Source organism: Oryctolagus cuniculus, chromosome 20 (genome assembly GCF_051225735.1).
Source record: "Oryctolagus cuniculus isolate XC-2025 breed Fujian yellow rabbit chromosome 20, ASM5122573v1, whole genome shotgun sequence".
NCBI lineage: Eukaryota > Metazoa > Chordata > Mammalia > Lagomorpha > Leporidae > Oryctolagus > Oryctolagus cuniculus.
This window is the reverse complement of record NC_142886.1, coordinates 44,585,127-44,608,175: the sequence shown is the minus strand read 5'-3', so window position 1 is coordinate 44,608,175 and position 23,049 is coordinate 44,585,127. Positions and strand designations below refer to the sequence as shown.

At 58.2% G+C, this 23,049-nt stretch overlaps 1 protein-coding gene across 3 annotated transcripts in view; it reads left to right on the top strand.

Annotated features, from left to right (window-relative positions):
* The window catches only part of SYNE3 (spectrin repeat containing nuclear envelope family member 3), an 83,600-nt gene that overhangs the window by 11,823 nt on the left and 48,728 nt on the right, over positions 1-23,049 (top strand). Inside the window, exon 1 of one of the 3 annotated variants that reach the window (XM_089322477.1) lies at positions 3,108-3,157. The exons of 1 other annotated variant lie outside the window; for it this stretch is intronic. In XM_089322477.1, the coding sequence (XP_089178603.1) occupies positions 3,127-3,157 (31 nt within the window). In that variant the 5' untranslated portion in view covers positions 3,108-3,126. Of the gene's footprint in view, positions 1-3,107; positions 3,158-23,049 lie in introns of those variants that run through there. One more of the 3 variants, XM_070065589.2, reaches the window with a different exon arrangement.

The window sequence follows — 23,049 nt, the reverse complement described above, 5'->3', positions numbered from 1 at the left end:
ACCCCTGTAGAGGCAGTGTTGCCTAGAGGAGGCCCGGAGGCATGAAGGTGCTTGTCCAAGGTCGCAGAAGGCGCTTGTCCAAGGTCGCAGAAGGCGCTTGTCCAAGGCTGCAGGCTTGCAATCAGCAGCACGAGTCTCAACACACAGGAAGCCCTTGCAGGGGGAGTGAGGGAGATTACACATAGTTGATCCAGGCACTTGCTGATGGGATTAATTTAATCACTCGCATGTTTCCCGTTACAGCTGGGGCTCTCGTAACCCCCCCTTGATACTCAGCTCCTTGGGGAGCTGGCATGTTTGGGGGACCTCACAGGCCTTTAGGCTGACGCATTTCCCTGAACAGCTTTGGGGGAGCTGTGTTGGTCCATGTGCAGGTCTCTGCAGAGCTGGTGTGGAAAGCTCTAGAAGATTCTAGAAGATTCTGGAAACTGAGGTCTGGGAGTAGCTGCTTTTGAAGAATGGATGCCCCCAGGTCTTGCAAAACAAAAGGTGCATGTGAGTTCCTGACTGGGGTTTCTGCCTCAGTTTCCTTCCTGCAAAATGGAGACGGGAGCGTCCTCCATTGGCACAGGCCCCGCCGTGGACGCCCAGAGGAGGCAGGGGAGGCAGCCCGTCCTTGGTGTGTGCAGGCCTCAGAGGTAAATCCCAGACAGTTGTCAGGAATCAGAGAGGCCCTGGCAGCCGCCATGACGACCCCGGGGAAGCTGGGCCGAGCCGGGGCCCTCTGCACCTGCTGCCCACCTCTGGCGGCTGTGATGGGGAGGAGGGCCAGCACCCGGGCACACGTCCGCTGTCAGGTACCTGGAGGAGGAGTGCTCTGACCCTGGCTCTGGGCACGCGGGCTGTGAGTGGCCGAGAGGCTGGGGAGGGGTGGGGCTTCAGCAGAGGAGGGGCTGCAGGGGTGACCGGCTGCCCCTGGTTTGCTGCAGGCTGAGGGCTGTGCTGGGGGTCGGGGTCTTATGGCTGACACGTGGGAAATGTCCAGCAGTCCAGGACTAATGGGTCACCCTGGTCACAGTGGTGGTGGTGGGGGTGGGGAGGGTGGGTGCAGGCGGTGTAAGGGGTCTTCTCTCCCCTGAGCCTCCTCCCTTCGACTTGCTGGGCCCTGCTCTGTGCTCCCAGAGGCCCAGCTGTCTCCTGAGAGTCAGTGAGGGCAGGCATTACTGCCCTTGTCCTCGGGCCAGCCCTGCCCGCTCCGGGCCAGCCGGGGGTCTGGTGGATGCTGTCAGAGGCAGGAATGAGGCTGGAGGGTCTCCGCCTCCACCCCCTGCACACCGGGACAGACCCCACGGCCAGTCCTGCACTGCACGCGTCGTCCCCTCTCCCACACACCCCTGCTTCCCGTGGCCACCTCCTCCGCTGTCCTTGGCTCAGGCCACCTCCTCTGTGACTCTACCCTCCCTTCCCGGCTGTGTCCCCAGGACTGAACATCCCTCAATTCCAGCTTAGCATTTTCTCTGCTGTGGGAGGCACCTGAAGCAATGAATGGAGTTGAATCCACAGGGCAGAGTTTCTTTCTTTTTTTTTTTTTTAAGATTTTTATTTTATTTATTTGAAAGAATTACAGAGAGAGGTAGAGACATCTGCTGGTTCACTCCCCAGTTGGCTGCAACCGCTGGAGCTGCGCCGATCCGAAACCAGGAGCCAGGAGCTTCTTCCTGGTCTCCCACGTGGGTGCAGGGGCCCAAGCACTTGGGCCATCTTCCACTGCTTTCCCAGGCCACAGCAGAGAGCTGGATTAGAAGTGGGGCAGCCGGGACTAGAATCAGCGTCCATATGGGATGCCAGGGCATTAACCGGCTGCGCCACAGCGCCGGCCCCTGCAGTCTTGTGCACGGACTCCTTGCGGAGGGCCTCCTGTGTGCTGGCACTGGCCTTGGTGTTGGGACAAGAAGTGTGGATGAGACTGGCAGAAACATTGCTCTTGGGGGAACGTACACTCTAGAAGCATCTAGACACAACAAGCAGACAAGCACGTGAGCAAGAACATGTTGGCAGGTTGGTAGTGCCCTGAGGAAAACAAGGAGAAAGCGAGTGGCCGGAGCCCCTGCCGGTTGCTTGCGGGCGCTCGGGCTGGGGCACACCAGGTCAGAGTCCGTGGAGGGAAGCACTGGCGCCCAGCACAGGCACGGTCTTTTCTCTGGGGACAGATGGAAGCCGTCGTCCCTGGGTGTTGGGCGTCCTGCTGCTGAGTGTGGCCCTCTCGGGGACAGCGGCTTTGCCTGGGGGCTGCCAGTCCCTTCGAGGATTACCGTGTGCACGGCAGTAAGAACAGGGCCCCCAGTGTGGACCCCCTGCCCCAGCGGGGCGGGTGGCCCTGGAGCATGGCAGCTCAGGCAGGGACGGGGCTGCTGGGGAGAACCTGGGAGCGCTCCCTCCCTGGGTCCAGCAGCAGCTGTCGGGAGCCAGTGGATCGGGGTGGGTGGGGGATGATGGAGACGATGGGGGTGAGAGGTGCTGGGTCAGCTTCCAGGGCTGTGCACACGGCGAGTGTGGACCTCTGGCTCTGGCTCTGATGAGGAGCCCAGCCCCCTCGCAGACCCCCTTCCAGGAGCGGGGCCAGCAGCCTCCTCCCGCAAGTCCCCCAGAGCTGATGTGGGTGTGTTAAACACGCCGCGGCACGGAGGCCCGGAGGGCGGCTCCCCCCTATGGCCCGGGTGCAGGTGGCTGCTGGCGCTGAGGTCTGGGGATGAGGGGGCACCTGTGAGCCTACAGGGGGCCCCCGCTCCTGCAGAGAGCCCCATAGAGAGCAGAGGAGCAGAAGTCCATTCCAGGGTTGGTTGGCCTGGGTGTCACACAGACAAGCCGTGACCCCCGGCATCTCCAAGCCCTGGCAGGAACTGGCTTGCACTAATTATAGCCCACAAGCCTGTTAACCACTGACCTTGCACCGTGCTCTGCAGATCCCAGAGAGGCGGCAGGGGCTTGTGAGTCAGTGCACACCCCCTCGCCGCCCAGCAGGATGGGGACGGCACAAACCCTTGTGCAACTACGGGGAGAACCAGCTTCGCGACCTTGGCCTTGGGCAGGCTACCTAACTATCTGGGCCTAAGCTTGACTTTGTTATCTCTAAATGAGTTAATCATTCCTATTTAACAGGAGACAGGAGGCCGGCAGTGAGCTGACATGGACTCACGCCTCACAGTGCCTGACCCTGGTAGGTACTTAGCAGTTTTAGTTCCAAGTTCTGCACCCCTTGGGAAAAACCCTGGAAGGCTTCCTGAAGGCAATGATGTCAGAGCTGATAGGTGAACGTAGCCAGGCAGAGAAGGGCAGAGAAACCAGCAGGAGCAAAGACACTGAGTGGGGATAGCCGTGGTGTACCCCGGCGTATGCGGGGAGCCCCAGGGAGTTCGGGCTGCAGGCCCAAGGAGGCGGGGTGAGGCTAGAGAAGGACTTTGTCCTGCTGTGCGTCTTGGATTCTCCTAGGTGGAGGCTGCAAGGCGTTGGGCAGCTGCAGTCAGACAGGCTCTTGACCCTGGGCCCTCTGGTACCTGTTTCTGCTGAGAGAGGACCCTGGTTGCCCCCGGCTCCTGCAGAGTTGACGGATTCCCTGGGGCAGGAAGCAGAGCAGCCTGGGGCCTGAGCCTCAGGAGCCGGGCAGGGCTGGGCTCTGGCCGTGGAGGGCTCAGGCTGGGGCAGGGGGTGCATGCCCCCACGGAGTCGGCGAGTTCAGCCTGAGACTCCCTCTGTCTGCTCATTCCCCTTGGGAGCACACCCTGTCTCTCCTTGGCCATTCTTCCCCAAGCTGGGTGTCACCTATCAAAGCAGAAGTGGGGGGGCGAGTGGTTCTGTGATGTTTTCTGCCCCAAATCTGGACACTGCACAGGGCGTTCCCCTTGGCTGGGAGGTGGGGTGTGCGGGGCTTTGTGCTCTGCCTGGTTCCTGATGCACCCGGGACGCAGGGGCCGCCAGACCCGGCCGGCGGAGTGGGACCGAGTAGCCGTGTCCTGGTGTTCAGGGCCTCGCGTGCCCCGAGCTCAGTGCCAGGCTTCTTTGTTACTATAGTGAAGCCCCAGGGAGCTCGCTTTGTAGACGGGAGGTTTTTCAGCTCATGATTTCGAAGGCGCCCGGTCCGAGATCCGATGACCCCGAGGTGTGGCGTCTGGTGGTGGCGTTCTTGGTGTTAGAATCCCGGGGTGGGGTGGTGCATCACGTGGCAGAGATGAGCGACTGCGTCCATGCCTGTGTGTGTGTGACGTGTATCCGTGTCTGTCCACACCTGTGTGTGTGAGACCTGTGTCCCTGTGTCCATGCCTGTGTGTGTGACCTGTGTTGCTGTCTGTCCACACCTGTGTTTGTGAGACCTGTGTCCCTGTGTCCACGCCTGTGTGTGTGACCTATGTCCATGTCTGTCCATACCTGCGTGTGTGACCTGTGTCCATGTCTATGTCCACACCTGCGTGTGTGTGACCTGTGTCGCTGTCTGTGTGACCTCTTACACAGCCGCAGGACTTAGTCCCAGGCGCTCTACTCTGCCTGCCCAGGGCAGTCCATGGCCTCCTAAGGGCCCCACCTCCACACACCACACCTGGAGTCCTGCTTCTCAGTGACATTAGCATAAGTCTTGGGAGCCAGACCCTTAGCATGGGGGCCTTTGAGACACTGAACATCCACACTCATACCCAAGTCACAGCCCAGGCTCTCTGCAGTTTTATAGATGCCCTTGCTATTCCCATACAAATAGGGGAACGGGGACAGAGAGGTTAATAAACCTGGCTGAGGTCACACAGCTGGCAGATGCCGAGGTTCCAGGCTTTTCTGAATAGCATGATGGGAATGTTGGGCTGAGTACTCTGATTCTCAAGTCCAGTGGAACTGGGACAGTTTTAAGTTTGTTACTAGAATGTAACATTGAAAGACTTCAAATTTGTGTTTAAAAAAACTGTTACTTGAAGGAAACGGAAAACTTGAAAGTGACCCGATGATTCCGTGCTCTGCAGGAACTCTGCTTTTTTCTGCATTCCTTTCCTTTCTCGTCGACTTGGACGGTTTTTCCAAAATTTGCACAGCAGGAGTTGGCATACTGCAGCCAACAGGCCTAATGCCTTTTTTCCCCCAAGATTTTAAAATTAATTTTGAAAGAGTTAGAGAGAGAGGAAGAGGGAGAGAGATCCATCTTCCATCCACTGGTTCACTCCCCAGTTGGCCACGGTAGCCAGGGCTGGGCGAGGCCGAAGCCAGGAGCTACATCCGGGTCTCCCACGTGGGTGCAGGGGCCCAAGGACTTGACCCGTCTTCTGCTGCTTTTCCCAGGCACACTAGCAGGGAACCGGATTGGAAGTGGAGCAGCTGGGATTTGAACTGGGCCCATATGGGATGCCAGGCATTGCAGGCAATGGCTTTACCAGCTGTATCACAACACTGGCCCCCAAATGCCTGCTTTTATGAATAAAGCTTTATTGGGACACAGCTGTGCTCATTCCTGTGCGCATTATTTGTGGCTGTTTCTGTGCTGTGGTGACAGATCTGAGTGCTTGTCCCAGAGGCCAGATGGCTCATGAACCCTACCCGGTTGCCTCTGGCCCTTTCCAGAAAGCTTGCAACCTCCGCTCTGCGGTATCTGGGGTCTCGCAGCACGGCCTTCCTCTCTTCAGCCACGGCATTGTTCCGGGGCTTCAGTTCCTCAGTGCATGGATTGCAGACTTGAACGGTTTCTGTTTTGTTGGGCTGTTCCATTGCATGCTTATTTTTCCCCCCTTAGTAGAATGGTCACCGTTGCAAGTTTATTATTTACTTATTAGCAAGCATGTGTGTAGCACCGACTGTGTGCCAGAACTGTTCCAACCACTTTATTGGTATCAGCCCATTTAGTATTTGGGTCACCAGGAACAGTCATACTATTATTATTCCCATTTTGCAGGTGAGAAAGTAAAGTCAGGACTTAAACGCGCTCGTTGCATAATTTTTCAGTGGCAAAGTCAGGGTTGAACTTGGGTTGGCTGACTTCTGGGTTTGTCCTCAGCAGCTGTTTGGAGTGCCCAGGACGGGCGAGACTTTGTGAGTTGCTGTGTGTGAGGTCCCAGGGCTGGGGCACCAGGAGTGAGCCACGCCCTCCCGCTGACCCAGCCAGCAGCCCCACATCACCCAGAGTTGGCCTTGCCCCGATCCTCCTTGTTAGCCAAGCGACTTGGACCAGGTGACCACAAATTCTGTTTCTTTGTTTAAAGACATGGCCCTGCAAAGAGGGCCAGCAGCTGATACCAAGAGAAGGAGCAGTGGGCTTAGAAAGTACCGGCTCCTGACCAGAGCCTTCGCACTTGGGAGTGTGAGATGGCCAGGCCCAGCTGGGGCTCTGCTCTCTGGACTCAGGGGTCTGTGGCTTGCTTAAGTCTTCAATAAATGAGAAATTTGCACATATTCCAGTTGGATTGAAAAAAATCATTCTGGAAACTTGGTGACGTCAACTCCGTGGAAAATTCTGGGCCATTGGCAATGGGCGATGCTAAGGATGAGTGGCGCAGGTTGCCTGGGGCAAGCTCGTTCCTCATCTGGCCTGAGTCTGGGCCCCGGGGAAGCTGGCGAGGGCTGCAGAGGCAGCGACACAGGTCACACACACGCAGGTGTGGACATAGACATGGACACAGGTCACACACGCAGGTATGGACAGACATGGACATAGGTCACAGGCAGGCACGTGAGGCTGCTCAGGGTTTCGGTGGGGGTTTGTGGAGCCCTCGCTGACCATCCTGGGCCCCCAGCACGTTGTCCGAGGGGGCTCTGGGACCACAGAGACATTTTGGAAAGTGCATTTAGTGAGTGTGTCCCATAGGACATCTCTGAACTGGTGGGTTCCAGAAGGTTCCGAGTTGAGAAGTGTCCTGGGGTGGGGGAGGGGATCTGCAGGTGGTGGAAACGCTCTGGATGCCCCGCCCACTGCCCAGAAAGGGAGCCCGAGCTGCCAGGTCCCCGGGCAGGCAGGATCCAGGCTTGGTTCACCTCGGTGGCCTTCCACCCCGGCCGCAGCCTCGAGTGGGCCGTGAAATGGGACTGGTCATCAGATGAATTCAGGGGAGGGGAGCTTGCCCCGATGTGGTTCCGCGTGGGAGGATGAGATGGGCCCGCCTGCTGCCCGCCCACCTTCACCTGCCCACACAGCCGGGCCTGCCCCACTGTCCGCAGGCCTTCATCTGCCCACGCAGCCGGGCCTGCCCCGCTGTCCACCAGCCTTCACCTGCCCACGCAGCCGGGCCTGCCCCGCTGTCTGCCGGCCTTCATCTGCCCACGCAGCTGGGCCTGTCCCACTGTCCGCCAGCCTTCATCTGCCCACGCAGCTGAGATGAGAGGCGCAAGGGTCCCCGGCACAGCCATCTGGGGTTTGCTCAGCCATTGGCTCTGGCAATGCCAAGTCCAGGGCCCCTGCAACTGGGGTCGCCGTCCCTGGCTGGGACGCTCCCTGGGGAGTTGCACAAGGCCTCTGAGCCACAAGCCGCGCACATGCCTGCAGCTTGTCTTGTCCTTGCTGCTGAGGGGCTGCCGGGGCTGAGCGCCCACCGGCCCGAGCGCAGGGCTCACCCCCTCACCCCTCTCTCTGCAGTCGGTTGGGTGTGCATGGGAAATCCTGTTTGACTCAGAAAGGAACCCCCCTTTCTCGGTTGTCCTGACTCACTTCCTCATTTTGCTGACCGTTTCGTAGCAGGGCCTGGGTGCGAGAGCCAGGCAGGCCTGGGCTTGTCCCTCGCTCCCTGCCCCGGGAGCTGTCTGGGCAGGAGCCTCAGTTTCTCCATCTGTGAGGGGGTGCAGTCAGCACCACAGGGACCTTCGGTGTGGTGGTGCCTTTGGGGCCATTACCACGCTGGCCCCACTCGTGGCAACTCTGGCCATCTTGACTGCTGTTTGTGACATTGTGTCCAACCCACAGCTCCTTCCTTTGTATCCAAAGAGCCAGACCCTGGGCTCACCTTGACACACATGCAGGGCAGTCTAGGGGTGCAGGTGAGCCTGGGGTGGGGGCAGGGCAGTCTAGGGGTGCAGATGAGCCTGGGGTGGGGGCAGGGCAGTCTAGGGGTGCAGATGAGCCTGGGGTGGGGGCAGGGCAGTCTAGGGGTGCAGGTGAGCCTGGGGGTGGGGGCGGGGCAGTCTAAGGGTACAGATGAGCCTGGGAGTAGGGCGATCTAGGGGTGTAGGTGAGCCTGGGGGTGGGGGATGGGGTACTAGCAGATGGGAGACTCCATCACCTGCACCCAAAGGTGCACTAAACCCTGGCGCCAAGGCTGTTGTGTGTGCTCCTGACCTCCCCTGAGTCTGGCCTGGTCAGCCAGCTTCCCAGGGTGCTCCCTGGGTGCTCCTGAGGCCACACCTCCTGCTCCAGGCTCTGCACTCAGCATTTCTTTCGGGGGCAGAGTTTGCTCTGTGTGTCCCGGAGTTGATTGGAGGACTCCATGTCCTTTCTAGAACGCCTGTAGGGCCAGCTTGGGCTCGGGAGCGCTCAGGCTCTCAGAAGTAATCTGGCCAATGCGGCCGGGGCAGCTGCAGCCCTGGAGTTCAGAAGAGCTGGTCCCACTCCCAGCTCCGCCTCTTGGGCAGTGGCAGTGACCAGTTCGCGTTATTTCGCCTGCGTGAGCCTTGGTTTCCTTGTCTCTGACTTGGGGGTGATGACACTGACCTTCAGAGTCACCTTTAGGAGCCTGTGCAGTGGGGACCACCTGGGGAGGGCACTGGACTGGCACTGCAGCCCGGCTCAGTGATGCCAGGGGCTGCTCCTCAGCTTGAGAGGCACCCAGGGGTCCCTTAGCCCCCTTTACGTGAACACACTGTTGACCGGGTGCTAGCTCCCTGGAACAAACAACTTCTTGTCTGAGCTATGCAACAGCAGGTTAGGATGCCTGGAGGAGGTAGTGAGCCACCCATCACCGAAGGTGTGCAAGTCTTGGGAACCTTTTGGTGGATGTCATTTTAATGAGTTCAAGGATGAGTGTTTCTACTGAATGCCCTCCTAATTTTCAGAGTCTGGTTCTTTTTTTTAAAAACCAGCTTTATTGAAATATAATTTATATAACTCTCAAATCCAGTTTACTGATTTCGGGTGTACAATTCAGGGCCTGTGTTTGTTCACAGAGATGTACAATCATCACGATACAGTTTTTCGGACATTTTTATTACCCCCAAAGTAACCCTGCTCGACTTAGCAGTCTGTCAGCCTGCACCTGTCCCCAGCTCTCTGCGACCACAGGTGCACTTTCTCTGTAGACCTGCCGGGTCTGCACTTACTATAATGGCATCACAGGATATTTGGTCCTCGGAGGCTTTAGCATGTTGGTTTCAAGAATCACCCATGTTGTAACATATTCCAGTACTTCGTTTCTTTTTATTGTCAAACAATATTCCATTTTATGAGTCACGGGATTTTGTTTATCCATTAGCTGATGGACATTTGTGTCACTTCCACTTTTTGGGTCGTCGTGTACAATTGTGTGTTTTTGTTTGGACGTGGATTTTCATTGCTCTTGAGCACACACCTAGGAGTGCATTGCGGGGTTGCATGGTAATTGTGTAAGCATTGCAAGCTGCCAGGCTGTTTCCCCAAGTGTGCTGGGACATAGAGGGCGCCGACTGCTCCGTCTTCACCAACACCTGTCGCAGTCTTTTCTATTGCATCCATTCTAGTGGGGGTGAAGCTGCATCTCATTTGGGGTTTAATTTGCATTTCCCTGATGGCTTCGGAAGTGGGACATCTTTTCTGCGCCTTCGGCGCTTTCCGATGTGCTTATTGGAAACTTATTTGTACATCTTGCTGGAAGGAAAGTCTATTCAAATCCTGGGTCCATTTCCTAGCTGTAAGGGTTCTTGAATCTTCTAGGAGCAATCCCTTTTCAGATCCATGACTTCCGGAAATTTCATCCCATTCTTTGGCTATCTTTTCACCTTCGTAGTGGTGTTCTTGGACCAAAAGATGTAGATTTTGATGCTGTCCAGTTATCTATTTTTCCTTTTGTTGCTTCAGCTTTGGCGTCACATCTAAGGAAGTGCTGCTTAGTCCAAGGTCAGGGAGATTTATGCCTGTGTTTTCTCCTACGCTGTGGCTCTTCGGGTTAGGTTTGGTTGTATACGGCGTGAGGTAAGGGTCCAGCTCTGCTCTTTCGCATGTGGTTACCCAGTTGTCACAGCTCCATTGGCTGCAAAGGTGATCATTTCCCACGGAACTGGCTCTGCCCGAGCTTGTTGAAAATGGATTGACTGTAAACACCAGTGCTGGCTGTTGAGGGACACTATGGAGAAACAGAGCCTCCCCTCAGAGGCACGAGATGTTATTATACCAAGATAGGTCCTGGCCACAGCTCTGCCACTGGGCTGCTATAGGACACTTTCCTCGCCTGAGCTTCAGTCTTCCCATCTATAAGATGGCCAGATAAAAGGATCCCTAAGAGCTGGTCTGAGTGTCCACGCTGAGATGCAGGAAGAGGTCCATAAAGCCTCCCATTGGCTCTCTGGAGTGCCTGGCATCCTGCAAGGCCCACCTCTGCAGCCTGAGATCTGGAGCTGTGCTCAAGTCTGGGGAAGGTTCCAGCAACTGCCTACCCTGGCCTGGCCCCACGAGAGCCAGCCCCAGTTCCAGGAGGGCTGGAGTTGCGCTCACTCACTTAGTAAGCGGTGTGCCCTCCTCCTGTGAGCCAGGCGTGTCCCAGGCCTGCGTCGCAGCCTCTGCCATTGAGGGTGACAGTCTAAGGGGAGGTCAGACTAATCAGCAAACACTGCAGGGCTGAGTGAGGGCATGCTGGCTGGCCCCGTGACCATGGCTGCAGGTCCAGACGGTGGATGGCAACACACAGCTTTGCAGATACGGCCACAGGCCTGGACGAAATGGCGAACACCCGCTCTGGGCTGAGCTCCACCGTGGGGAATTCTTCACTCTCGTCTGCCAGCCAGCAGCCACTACTACTTCACTCACACCCCGGCTTTCCAAGCCTGCAAAACGCTGACCAAGTGGGTGCTGAGCACTTGTCTGCAAGTCCATTGCAACGCTGGAGTTTCCGTCGCAGCTCTGCTTTGGGGAAAGTGCTTGAACATCTCTGGTCCCGTTCCTCATCTCTAACGTGGGCTAATGGTAGCATCTGCTGTGGTAGCAGGTGTGTTTCGGAGGCTGTAACAAGTTGCAATTGGAGCCTGGAACAATGTAGCATTTAGCTGAGCAGCCAACACCCACTACACAATGGGTGATTGCTGCCTGTGGCTGTTACACTTGCTAAAGTGGTGGTTAGCCTTCAGCTGCCAGAACACAAGATGTTAATGACAACTCTTTGTGTCTGAATGGGGCAGGGCTGCTTGGCAGGGTGCATTTGCCTTCCCAGGTGATAATGATAGAAGTCCAGAACGAATTGGATGTGCCTCTTCCCTCACAGCTGCATTGCCACTTAAAGCTCACCCATCTCAGAGGGGCTGCAAGTCTCGTGGGGACTGTCATTCCCATTTGACCAATGAGAAGACTGAGGTTTAAGAGCGACTGGGTGGTGCAGCCTGCACTGGAACCCACGTCCCCCAGTCCCGTTCTGAGCCTGCTGTGCCCCCAATGAGTGGCCTGGAGGAAGGCTCTTGGTTAGGGGTCCCCAGACTCTGCTTTTACAGTTTTCCTGAACCAGAAACATGCACAAGGCATCTTCAAAAAGCTCAAGGATTTCAAAATTTTTTGCACTCAAATAAACTTATCTTTTAATTCCATTTCCATGAGAAGTACCCTCATACATCAAAGGACAGAGAGATGCTTGTCCTAGATCCTGGCTTCTTTCTCTTTTATTTATTTTATTTTATTTATTTATTTTTTGACAGGCAGAGTGGACAGTGAGAGAGAGACAGAGAGAAAGGTCTTCCTTTTGCCGTTGGTTCACCCTCCAATGGTGCGCTGCGGCTGGCGCACCGCGCTGATCCGATGGCAGGAGCCAGGTGCTTCTCCTGGTCTCCCATGGGGTGCAGGGCCCAAGCACTTGGGCCATCCTCCACTGCACTCCCGAGCCACAGCAGAGAGCTGGCCTGGAAGAGGGGCAACCGGGACAGAATCCGGCACCCCGACCGGGACTAGAACTCGGTGTGCCAGCGCCGCTAGGTGGAGGATTAGCCTATTGAGCCGCGGCGCCGGCCTCCTTTCTCTTAATAAAAGAACAACTGAACATTTTTGAGTACTTCCTTAGTGGGGTAGATATTTTTTTTTTTTTTTCCAATTTATGGGCAATGCAGAATTACAGAGAGAAGTAGAGAGACAGAGGGAAAGATCTTCTATCCACTGGTTCACTCCCCAAATGTCTAGAATGGCCAGGGCTGGGCCAGGCTGAAGCCAGGAGCCAGGAGCTTCTTCTGGGTCTCCCATGTGGGTGCAGGGGCCCAAGGACTTCCGCCATCTTCTGCTACTTTCCCAGGTACATTGGCAGGGAACTGGATCAGAACTAGAACAAATGTGCTTAACCTTTTTTTCCCTAATTTTTTATTCACAAATATATTGAGCACTTATCAAGTGCCAGTGTCTGTCCCAGGTCCTGTGATCAGAAGAGGCAGGGGATGGGCCCAGGGAGATGGGGGACTGCACTGGAACCAGGTCCCCATGGCTCTCTGTGGCAGCCACACGGGCTGTGCAGGGCACAGGCCTCACACAGGGGCCTGCGGGGGCCCGAGGAGGATGACACACTGGCTTCTGGCAGTGCTCTTGGGGCCCAGTCAGCACCCGCACGTGTGGGTGACTCTTTGCTTTTCTGTTTTTATACATTCTGGGCGGGGAGTTCAAGGTTTTGTTCTCAGAGTGTGTTGTGTTCAAGGATTTGGCCACAGCATCCTTGGAATTGGAGCAGGTGCCTGTTGTCTGCATGTCTGCTCCTCACTCAGCTGCTCACTCCGAGCCGTTAGCCGGCAGGGCTGCTGAGCACACAGGTGTCTTACAGGAGAAGCTGCCTGGGAGACGCTTAGCCCGGGACCAGGAGCTCAGTGAGAGCTCCTGGGTCACACATGGAGACACCAATAACACAGTTGCCATTTGGGACTGCGACTCAGACCCACGATGAGGTGTCATTGTGTTACCAGAGAATGGCAGGATCCTTGTCTTTGTGCAAGAAAGAATGCAGGCGTGAGACAGAGAGTAGTGCAAAGTAAAATAGCAAGGTTTATTAAGGCAGGGACATCCGTAAGGACGGATGGGCACCTCTCCAGACAACTTGAGAGAGAGCGCCCAGTCACTCAGACTTGGGGAGAGCGAGGTTACAGGGTTGAGTGGAGAGAGTTCACCTGGGCAGGCAGACGGGCAGCTCAGCAGAGAGGCAGAGGGCTGAGCGCGCAGTCTGGTTGGGGGGGGGGGGGGTCTAAGGGGATCGGTCTTGCCTTCCTCATCTTCTCCTCTTGGAACAAAGGACTTTTTGGATGTAAATACGAAAAATTCCTATCTGAGTTTTCCCCCTGAAGTTATCAGACAGGAGGAAGCCTGGCTGGCGTTGGCCCGGTTAGAGGAAGGGTGGACAGGACCCCTGGAAGATCAGGATAGTTTTGAAGTGCAGATACTGGGCTGCACCTGGAAGGTTATCAGGCAGAAGGGGCGGGACTCCCACCTGGCAGGTTATCAGGATGACTTTGAGATGCATATGCTGGACCTAGATGTCAACTCTTTAGGCCTTTGTCACACACACTTAAGCTCATATCTGACTTCCTACCTAACAATTGCACACGTTAGAGGGGCCGGGATGGGAAAGACTGGCCATGCAAAGTGTTGGTGAAAATGTACAGGAATTGGAACTTCACACGCTGCGGGCGGGAACAGAAAGTGGGGCAGCCGCTTGGCAGACATTTGCGCTGTCTTAAACGCGTGACTGTGCACCAACCCCACGATGCACCTGTTCCACTCCTAGGTTTTCATGCAGGGGAATCGAAGGCTTTCGTCCGTGTGCAGGTATTTATAGCAGCCTTATTTGCAGTCGCCCAAAACTGCCCTGCAGTGAGTGAACGAAAGGTGGAGAGATCCCATGGACTATTACTCAGCAGTAAGAAGGACTGACCCATCGATCCAGCTGACCACAGGGGTGAATCTCCAGTAACTGCACTGGGAGAGAGAAACCAGAAACCCCTCCCCGGAGCACACAAACGAGAGTTACACTGTTGCAGGTGGTTCCATGTTTGTACAGCACCCTAGAAAATGCAGATTATAGTGACAGTGGGCAGATGGGGGGTCAGCTGGGACAGGTGTGGGCGGGAGGAGGGATGACAGCCTCAGGGAGCTTTTGGGGTGATGGGTGTGTCCTCCTGTGGGGGTTATCTTGACTGGGTGCTCGTTTTATATGTGTACCATCTGTGTCAAAACTTGGCAAATTGTGCATTTTAAACACGTGAGGCCTCTTGTTTATCGACTGTACCCCAATAGAGCTGCTCAAGTGATGGCACCCTCATTCTCCAGCCGGTCGGTGGGTACGGTGAACTGACCCTGCCCGAGCAGCGCAGTGGGGCTGCTGGTGGCCATTCTTGCTCCATCAGTAACCTTGCTGTGCCACCCGGAGCCTCAGTTTTCTCACTGGGAAATGGGCCCATTGATAGCTCCTTCCCCTTGTGGTTGTTGGGAACAGAAGGTGGAAAAATCGTGTGTGCTCAGTGCAGTAGATGCAGGCGCTTCCAAGGCCCCACGGGGACCCCAGGAAGGGAGAGGTCCTTTCTGCCCAGGGCACACAAACATGGGGCTGCCCCGTGAGTGGCTGTGAGCTGAGTCTGGAAAGGAAAGCAGGGAAGACTGCTAGGAGGAGGTGTGCAGGGCTGAGGTGGTGGTGAGCAGGGGGGACTTTCCAGGCGGTACTGGCCGGGGCAGTAGAGACCCCCTCAAGCTTCTAGGGGCGCCAGCAGGGAGGCAGCCTAGTGATGAGCTGTAGGGTCAGGGGGACCCATCCTGTGCATCTCTGAGCCCCCACTTATACCGCAGCCTGAGGTTCTCAGCTTGTGGGTGGGGGGTCGGAGGAAGATTTCCCTGCAGACCCTGGATTCCATGGGGGAGGTTTGAAAGGTTTGTGTTAGGCAAACAAAGTGGGGCGCCGTGTCTTTGGGGGCAGGGTTTTTCCACTGAAAGCTGAGTTCCTCCAGCAGAGAGCCGTCACTCGTGAGGTCCACGAAGGCAGGAGCGGGGTCGGGGAACGTGTCTCCTGCGGCTGTCACGGGCTTTGTTACTCAGGTTCAAGGGCAGCCAGGTGGGGTGAGGAGGCGTCCAGGGAGGCGCGCTGGCTCTGGTGGCAGATCCCGGGAGGTCAGTCCAGCCGGCCAGGCAGGTCTGGCAGGGTCAGGGATGTCTCCTCCCTGCAGGACATTGTCGTCTGTGGATACGCACTCACGTCTGTGGATATGCACTCACAGCATGCATGAGGTGCCAGGGGCTGTTTGGCTCCTGCCTCCTTCTCCGCAGGCCACCGGGAGCCTGGGGCAGCTGTCACTGGGGAAGGTGAGGGCCCAGGGTTGGGGCAGAGACAAGGACAGGGCATCCTGGCTGGCTCCATCTTGGGGGCGGGGCCCTCTCAGGGAGGGGCTGGCCACACAACTGGCCAGGGCTGCAGGCCTGGGGCTGGTGCAGCATCTGGGACTGGCCTCGTCCCAGGCCACCTGGGAACTCAGCCCTGACCTGGCCTTGGAGGTTTCGTGTTGTCGAAGCACAGGCTTCCGGGAATGGCTGCTTTCTCTTGGCTTCTTGAGGGCTCACTCTCTTCCCTCTTCTCCACGTTGTGCTGAAGTCGCTGAATGCGGGGACCACAGGGGCCCCGTGTACCCTGAGTGCAGGCTCTGGCTTCTCCGAAGCGAGACGCCCCTGGGCCTCAGGGATGTGCAGAAGCTCTGTTCACTCCTGGCTGCTCACGGCCCTGCTGAGCTCCATGGGGAGGGAAGGGGGAGCACCACAGGGCACGGGGTAGGGGCTGCAGGGATCCTTCAGGGAAGGCTTCCTGGAAGAGGTGCCCTCTGAGCTGAGCCTCCAGGGACGCCGGGTATCCTAGAGGGAAGGGTGTGGCCCAGGGCAGAGGTGGAGGGGGAGGAAACACACACTGAGGTCCTGACCAGGCAGGGGAGGGTGCAGAGCTGGTAGCACCTCCAGCTTAGGGCCCTGCCCTGGGTGGGGGCAGCCAACCCCCTCCGGCTGCTCCAGGGCCTCCCAGGAATCAGGTGAGGGCCCTCGGGCCTCTTCATTAAACAGAAGCAGCTACTGGGGCTGCTCCCTGCGTGGACAGAGTGCCCCTGGGAGGTGGGGAGGGAGCCCTGAGCCGGAGGCCTCTCTGCCTTTCTGAGGCCAGGAGGGCGGCTTGCTGGGGACTGTGCTGCTGCCTGAGAGCTTTCACTTCCTAATCTTGGCCCGGTGACTCAAACCTGATAGCACCTGATAGCACCAGCCCAAGCCCAAGCCCCAGCCCCAGCCCCAGCCCCAGCCAACCCGATAACACCCGGCTCCAGCCTCAGCCCCAGCCAACCCGACAGCGCCTGGCTCCAGCCTCAGCCCCAGTCTGCGCTTGAATGTGCCAGTCACACACACCATGGTCTAGGTCAGAAACCCCAGCCTCTGGGCCAGGGCTTCTCCCAGGGAGGTCCTGGACCTCAGCCCCAGTGCCAACACCCCTCCCCCCACTTAGAACCCAGGGTGGGGCCCAGTTATCAAACCCTCCAGGGGGTTCTGAGGCTGGCTCAAGGGTCAGCACCACTGATGGGGTCCATTGTCCCTAGAGTTTGTGTGGAAGTGTGGGGGGTGTGTGTGTGTGTGTGGTATGTGGTGTGTGTATGGTGTGCACGTGTGTGGTGTGTGCATGTGTGGTATGTGGTGTGTGTATGGTGTGCACGTGTGTGTGTGGTGTGTGTGGTATGTGATGTGTGTATGGTGTGCACGTGTGTGTGGAGTGTGCATGTGTGGTGTGTGGTGTGTGTATGGTGTGCACGTGTGTGGTGTGTGAAGGCCTCCAGAAGCGTGCATCCTCGGCCTTGAGGGGGCACTGTGGAGTCGTGCACTGGGTTCTGCTTCCCCCTCCCCTGACAAACCCCCTTGCATCGGAGCCAGGCGCTGACTTCCGACTCACGCAGGTCAGGACGCTTGCCATAGAAAGCCGACCCTGGCTTTGAGAATGCTGTTTCCCAGACCAGAGGCCAGCCCGTGGCCCGAGACGCGCCACGTCTCAGCGAGCCTGGGACGCCCTGACACCCAGGCCTCTGCCCTCCTGCCTCTCCCCTCTCAGCCTCCGCGGTGTGGCTGCGGGTGCCAGGCCGGCATTTCCCAGGTGTTCCTCTGGGCAGCCTACAGACTTGCCTCCTGGTGGAGAGCTTGGAAAGACTGCCCCCTGGGCAGTGCCCCTGGGCAGCAGGTGGGCCAGAGCCCCCTACCTCTGTGGGTGGGGGGAGGGGCTGCCTCCCAGTCCCGCTCAGAGCACTTGTCTTGAGAACAGTCGCTGGCCCCTGCCCGCCTTGTGGCTGTAAGTGTGAAGTGGCCCTCGCAGCCCCTTACCAAATGGTGTTTCCATAACCACTGACCATTGTCCCTCGGGACCTGGGGGCCATGGCCTCCCAGCTGACAGCAAAGTCCCCAGGTCAAATCACTTAGAGAAAGTGGTGTAGGATCCACACAGGACCCGTTCAATCGTCCCGTGCACTGCAGGCTTTGCAGATTCCGCCTAGTCCCTAACACAGTGTAGGTGCTCCATGAGGAGTCGCGAAACTGTTGTTCAGGGAGTGAAGTCAAGCCAGAAAGGCTGGGCCTGTTCTGGTACAGACGCAGTTTTCTCCCCAAATATTTCCAACCCACAGTTGGTTGATTCTGAGGACTGGAAGCTGTGGATCTGGGAGACGGAGGGTGGCTGGTGTTTTCCATGCGGTCTCCTCGCCTGTCTGTGTTTGGTTACGTCTGAAGATGGGACAAACCCAGGAGTCGTCTCTCACTCTAGGTTCAGCCCCTGGGAGGGCCGCTGCAAGGTTGAATGAGACAATGGCAGGTGCCTGGTCCGATGGCCGCTCCGTGCTGGGGAGGGCTCCCGCTGGCCCTTTGCCACACTTGGCTCCCAGGGTCACCTCCCGCAGGTGCCGCAGAGTGCGATAGAGTGGCTGAGGGCCGACCCCTCCGTGCGCGGGCCGAGGTCTCTGCAGCATTGTCAGTGCTGAGCAGACAGAAGAGGGCGGTCCCAGAATCCCCTTGGAATCAGGCTTGGGATTAAAACCAGCTGCGGCTCAGTCCTTGAAATTCCATCTATGTGGGGACCCCGGGGGAGGAGAGTGGGAGGGTGGGAATGAGTGCGGAGTGACTCAGGGAGGGCCCGGTGAGTCACCGCATGGGGCACGCCCTGCCTGGCTCTGGCTCAGCCTTGGTGGGTGGCCCCTGGGGACAGCGGCCGAGCTGCGAGGGCCTGCCCTGGGAGCTGAGGTTTACTTGGGCCTTCTGGGTTCCCGGACAAAGTGCCAGTGGGCGGCTGGGGTGGACTGGACAGGATGACTAAGACGCCTGGCAGCTGGGGACTGTGTTGTCCCAAGCCTGGATTCTTGAGCCCAGGCCCAGATCTACGCCCTGGAGTTCCCTTCCTGGGACTTGGATGCTCACTGGTGACGACCCAGAGAGGGAGGCTGCCCCAGGCTCCCTGCACAGGGTGGGCAGCTCTCAGGGGTCCAGGCAGAGCTGTGGACGCGGGGTAGTGTTGTGGGGTTGAGGAGCAAGGGCTTTGGACTTGTGCCGTGCTCACTGAAGTTCTGACTGCGCTACCTAGCACCCCTGGGACTCTGGGAACATTGCTGCTAGTGTGCTGACCCTCCGTTTTCTCAGCTAGGAAGTGGGATAACAGGGTCTCCCTGGGTTTTTGTAGGAGGAGTGAGTCAGTTGTCTAAAGAATTAGGTGCACACAGAATGCCGGGCAAGTGTTGGCTTTTGCTGTTACTGTCACCCCCACCCCCACCCCGGGTCCGCTGATTTTCCATCTTTGTAGAACGGGGGTGATTGTACCAGTCACGTGACAGCCACTGTGCGCGCCTGACTCTGCCCCTTTCCCAGCTCGGGAGGCCTGGTGTCCTGTTTCAGGGGTGTTCTCTACTGGGTCTCGGTTAGGTCCTGAGCAGGAACCTCTGTGCATCCGGGTCACTGAACAGCAGGCAGCACACTCCCAGGACGCGGTAGAGGGGGAGGCAGGTGCTGCCCCAGCCTGGACCCTGTGTGGTGTCAGCGCCTCACCAGCAAGACAAGTGGGGGCCTCCTCCAGCTTCGTGGGACCCAGGGAGGGGAGGGAGAAGAAAGCCAACCCCCCAGGAGATGGGGCTCTGGCCCCAGTTGGCCATCCGCAGCCGTGACCTGGCAGGCGGTCAGGACCAGCGATTATGCCCATGCCAGTGTCCTGTGCTTGCTGCAAGCCTGGGCCCCTGGGGACCAAATTGCAGCTCGTCCAGTTGCTGTTGGGCCTGAGGTCAGGGCAGAGGGAGCTGGCGTCCCCTGCAGTCCCCAAGTGGACAGCCTGCCGAGGGCCCCACCCCCTTTCCTGCCGGTCCCCTGCTCCGCTTAGCTCACAGGAGGGCCGGCCCTGCAGGCTCCCCTAGGCTGGGCCAGAGGTGAGTCCACGTGGCCGGGACAAGGAGAAGCTTGGAGGTTTCTGGACAGCTCTCTGCTCTGTGTGGGGTCTCCTGTGGTGCTCGGGTATCCAATTCCTGCTGCCGAGCAGCCCGCAGCCCGGGTCTGGGGACAGCATCTGCTCCCTTGGCCTTTCTAGCCCAGCGGTTGATCTCCGAGACCCCTTTTGTCTCCTGGTGGCTTCTCGGCTCCCCTGGCTCCTGTCTGGATGCAGGATGGGTTGACTCTGCCGTGCGGGTCCCGGGGGCGGTACTGCAGTTTGCCACCGAGGCAGCTGCACCTGGGCTTCGTAGCGGAGGCAGTGAGTACTGGTGAGACAAGCAAAGGCTCCGGAATCCCACAGAACAGGGCTCGCGTCTGAGTGCTGCCTGGAGCGGCTGTGTCCTGGGCGTGCTGCTGCAGCCTCTGCGTCCTCCCTGGGGTGGGGGAAGGCGAGGGCAGCTCCTGCCCACTGGGCACCTTGAGCAGGTGTCCTCTGGGCCAGCCCTGAGAGGAAGATGCCGCGGCTGTCCCCGGGGTGGCCCAGAGGAAGCTCTGCCAAGCCCAGATAATTGGTGGCAGAGCTCGGCCCGAGAGGGGGTCCCCTGGTTTGACCTCAGCTGCTTCCTGGGGGAACCTACCTTGGACTGAGGATACCGGGGGTTACGTCCCCTTGGGGCGATTTTTAGGCAAACAGCCAACACTGTGCGGCCTGTCGTTCTCATGTAAATGTTGGCACCCTTCCCTTCCCGGGCTGATCTTTTATTCCAAGCCTGCGTCACCTGGTGCAGCATCCTCCCGTCGGTCACACACTTCCTGTGACTTGGAGTTTTCTTGCTTCACCCTGAGCCTTCCCTGGCCTCTGATGATGGTCTCCTTTTTCAGATCTCAGGTTCTGGAAGCTTCCTGTGCTCTCCCACAGTGCACCTGCACACAGTCTTGCCCCGTGAACTGTCAGTCTCCCCGGCCTGGGGCTTCGGACCCAGTTTCCATCTTCAGGACACAGTCTGCTCCCTGGTCACCTCTGCCACCTGTCCATCCATTGCTTCTCTTCCATGTCTGTTGCTGGCCACTGTAACCCACCTGAGCCTGGGGAATTTATAAGGAATCTAGATTTATGGCTCAGAGTTCTGGAGCTGGGAGGTCCAAGAGCAATGGTGCCGGCGTCTGGCGAGGGTCTTCTGCAGCATCGTAACGCAGTGGGGGGCGTCAGGTGTTGGTGAAGAACACGTCCAAGAAGAGGGAAAGGTGGCGGCCCCATCTCTGTTCAGGATCCCGCTCTGTGACTATAGCCCACACCCTCCATGGATGCTGGCTTCAGCCTTCATGGGCTCCTGACTTAGTCACACCTCGGAGGCCCACCCCTCCTTGCTGGTAACAATGGCAGTTAAATTCCCACAAGGGTTTTGGTGCTGACACCGAAGGCTGCTTCCTTCCTGGCCATCCCATCCAGCAGACCAGGGCCAGCCCGCCCCTGACCCAGCAGGCGCGGCTCCAGAACACACCCAGGGCCCTGTGTCCTGCCTCTGTCACCCCCCGCCCCGGGGATGCTACCTGGAGCCGCTTGCTTTGGTTTGGAAACCCTTAGTTCCATTTTGTGTAAAACGCTCTTTGCACTTAACTCACCCAAAGCTGAGAATTCAGGCTCCCCAGACACGTGCGGCCGTGCTGGTCGTGCAGCCCTACCTGTCCTTGGCCGGGGCCACTGCTGTTCCCTGTGCTGCCTCCACTGCTCCCTCTCCACCCGCCCGGGCCCCAGGGACCTGCCTGGACCCTTGCCAGCTCCCCACTGCCCTCAGGGTCAAGTCCAACATCCTGGATGTGGCTCCTGAGGCTTTGATCTGGCCCCTGCCCCCACCCCAGCTTCTTCCACCATTTCCCAGGCTGCCGCCTCGAGGGGTGGTGAGGGGGAGGTGATTTGAGTTCCTGGGGACCCAGCTGCTTCATTCATGGGGGGATGTGCCAGCCCCCGCTCACCTGGCCATGTCAGTCTGTCCTCCTCCATGTCTCTGATTCTAGAAGGGACCAGGCCAGGAGATCCCTGTAAGCTTCTGGTGGGGGACACTTAAGGGGGCTGATTTCCTGGTGTTTATGTCAACCGTGCTTGGGTTTTCTGGGCCCCTTTCTAACTGCCAGCTCTGTAAGGGAGCAGGCTCCTGCATCCACTGGCTGCTAGCACGACCCTTCCTTGGGGACCGTGGACTGACAGAGGCCCACAGAGAGGAGTTGGGGGCCCATGAACTTGGGTAGCCAACTGGCTTCATCTTCGTTGCCTCTCACTTCCAGCTGAGAGAGTTGTCTGCAGTTAGCCATGAGACGTGGGCAAGCAGAGTCCCTTCCAGTCTCCAGAGTGCCTGGAACGTCGTCACCCCTGTTTCAGGGTGCGTGCAGTTGATAGATACCCTGAAATGCCCTTAAGCACATCTCCCACTCAGAATTGCAGTGCTCGGGAGGCCCATTGGTAGAGCTTGGGATTTAATGTGTTAATGAAATGTGTGTGTGAGTTTTAGGATTCCATAGCTGGGTCTTAATGATCGGTTTCCTTGAATTCTCTGCATTTCAAGCCTTTGTTCTGAGAAGGGGGTTCCGAGAGAAAGTTGCCCCTCCCCTCTATCCTGGCTCGCAGCGCACCTGCCTGCAGCCACTCACAGGTCCGTGTGCGGCTCATCCCTCCTCCTGAGAGCTGTCTGGATCAGGGATGGTGCCTGCCTGCTGTATATTGTTATTGTTATTATCCTCATCATCCTCATCATCAGACACCCAGAGAAACACCCAGTGAGCACCCCCATCCCCACCTGCTTGTTCATTCTTCAGCTGCTCCCAACAGCCAGGTCTGGGACAGAGCCAGGAGCTGAGAACCCAGTTAAGGCCTCTCCCATGGGTGGCAGGGACCCAACCGCTTGTGCTCACTGCTGCGTCCCAGGGTGCACATGAGCAGGAAGCCGGAATCGGGGGCAGAGCGGGGACTCAAACCCAGGCGCTCCGGTTCGGGATACGGACGTCCCCAGAGCCTCTTAGCCACGTCCCTGCCCCAGCAGTATCTGCTGCTCTGCTGCTGTGGCCGCGGCGCCGGCTGCTCAGGGCCTGGGCTCGATTCCTGTGTCTCCGTGAGGTGCAGCGGAGCAGGCCGAGAGGCCCGGGACTCCGGACTCGGCCCCAGCCTCCCGCGGCCCTCTGTGAGCCTGCTCTGCTCCGCTCCGCTGGCTGCCGTGCCCCGTTGGCCGCCCCTGCGGTCGCTGCCCATCATCCGAGACTCCCTTCTGCCCCCCACCCCCACTTCTTGCTTTATTAAATAAAAGCCGGACTTCTGGAAGGCAGGCAAGTCGCAGTTCGAACGCCTGCGCGTGCTCTCCTGCTTTTCAGAGAGGATGCAAAACCAGGGCGTGGCTGCAGACCACACCTTTGGTTAGGGAGGAGGGCAGCTGTGAAAGGGCACAAGAGCCACCTGCTCCATGTCGCCCCCCCCCCCCCGGGGAGCCGGGCTGCGTGCCCAGCCTCCCCACACAAGCTTGCAAAACAATGCACCCGCGGCTGAGATGAAGGGGCCCACACACAGTGCAGCC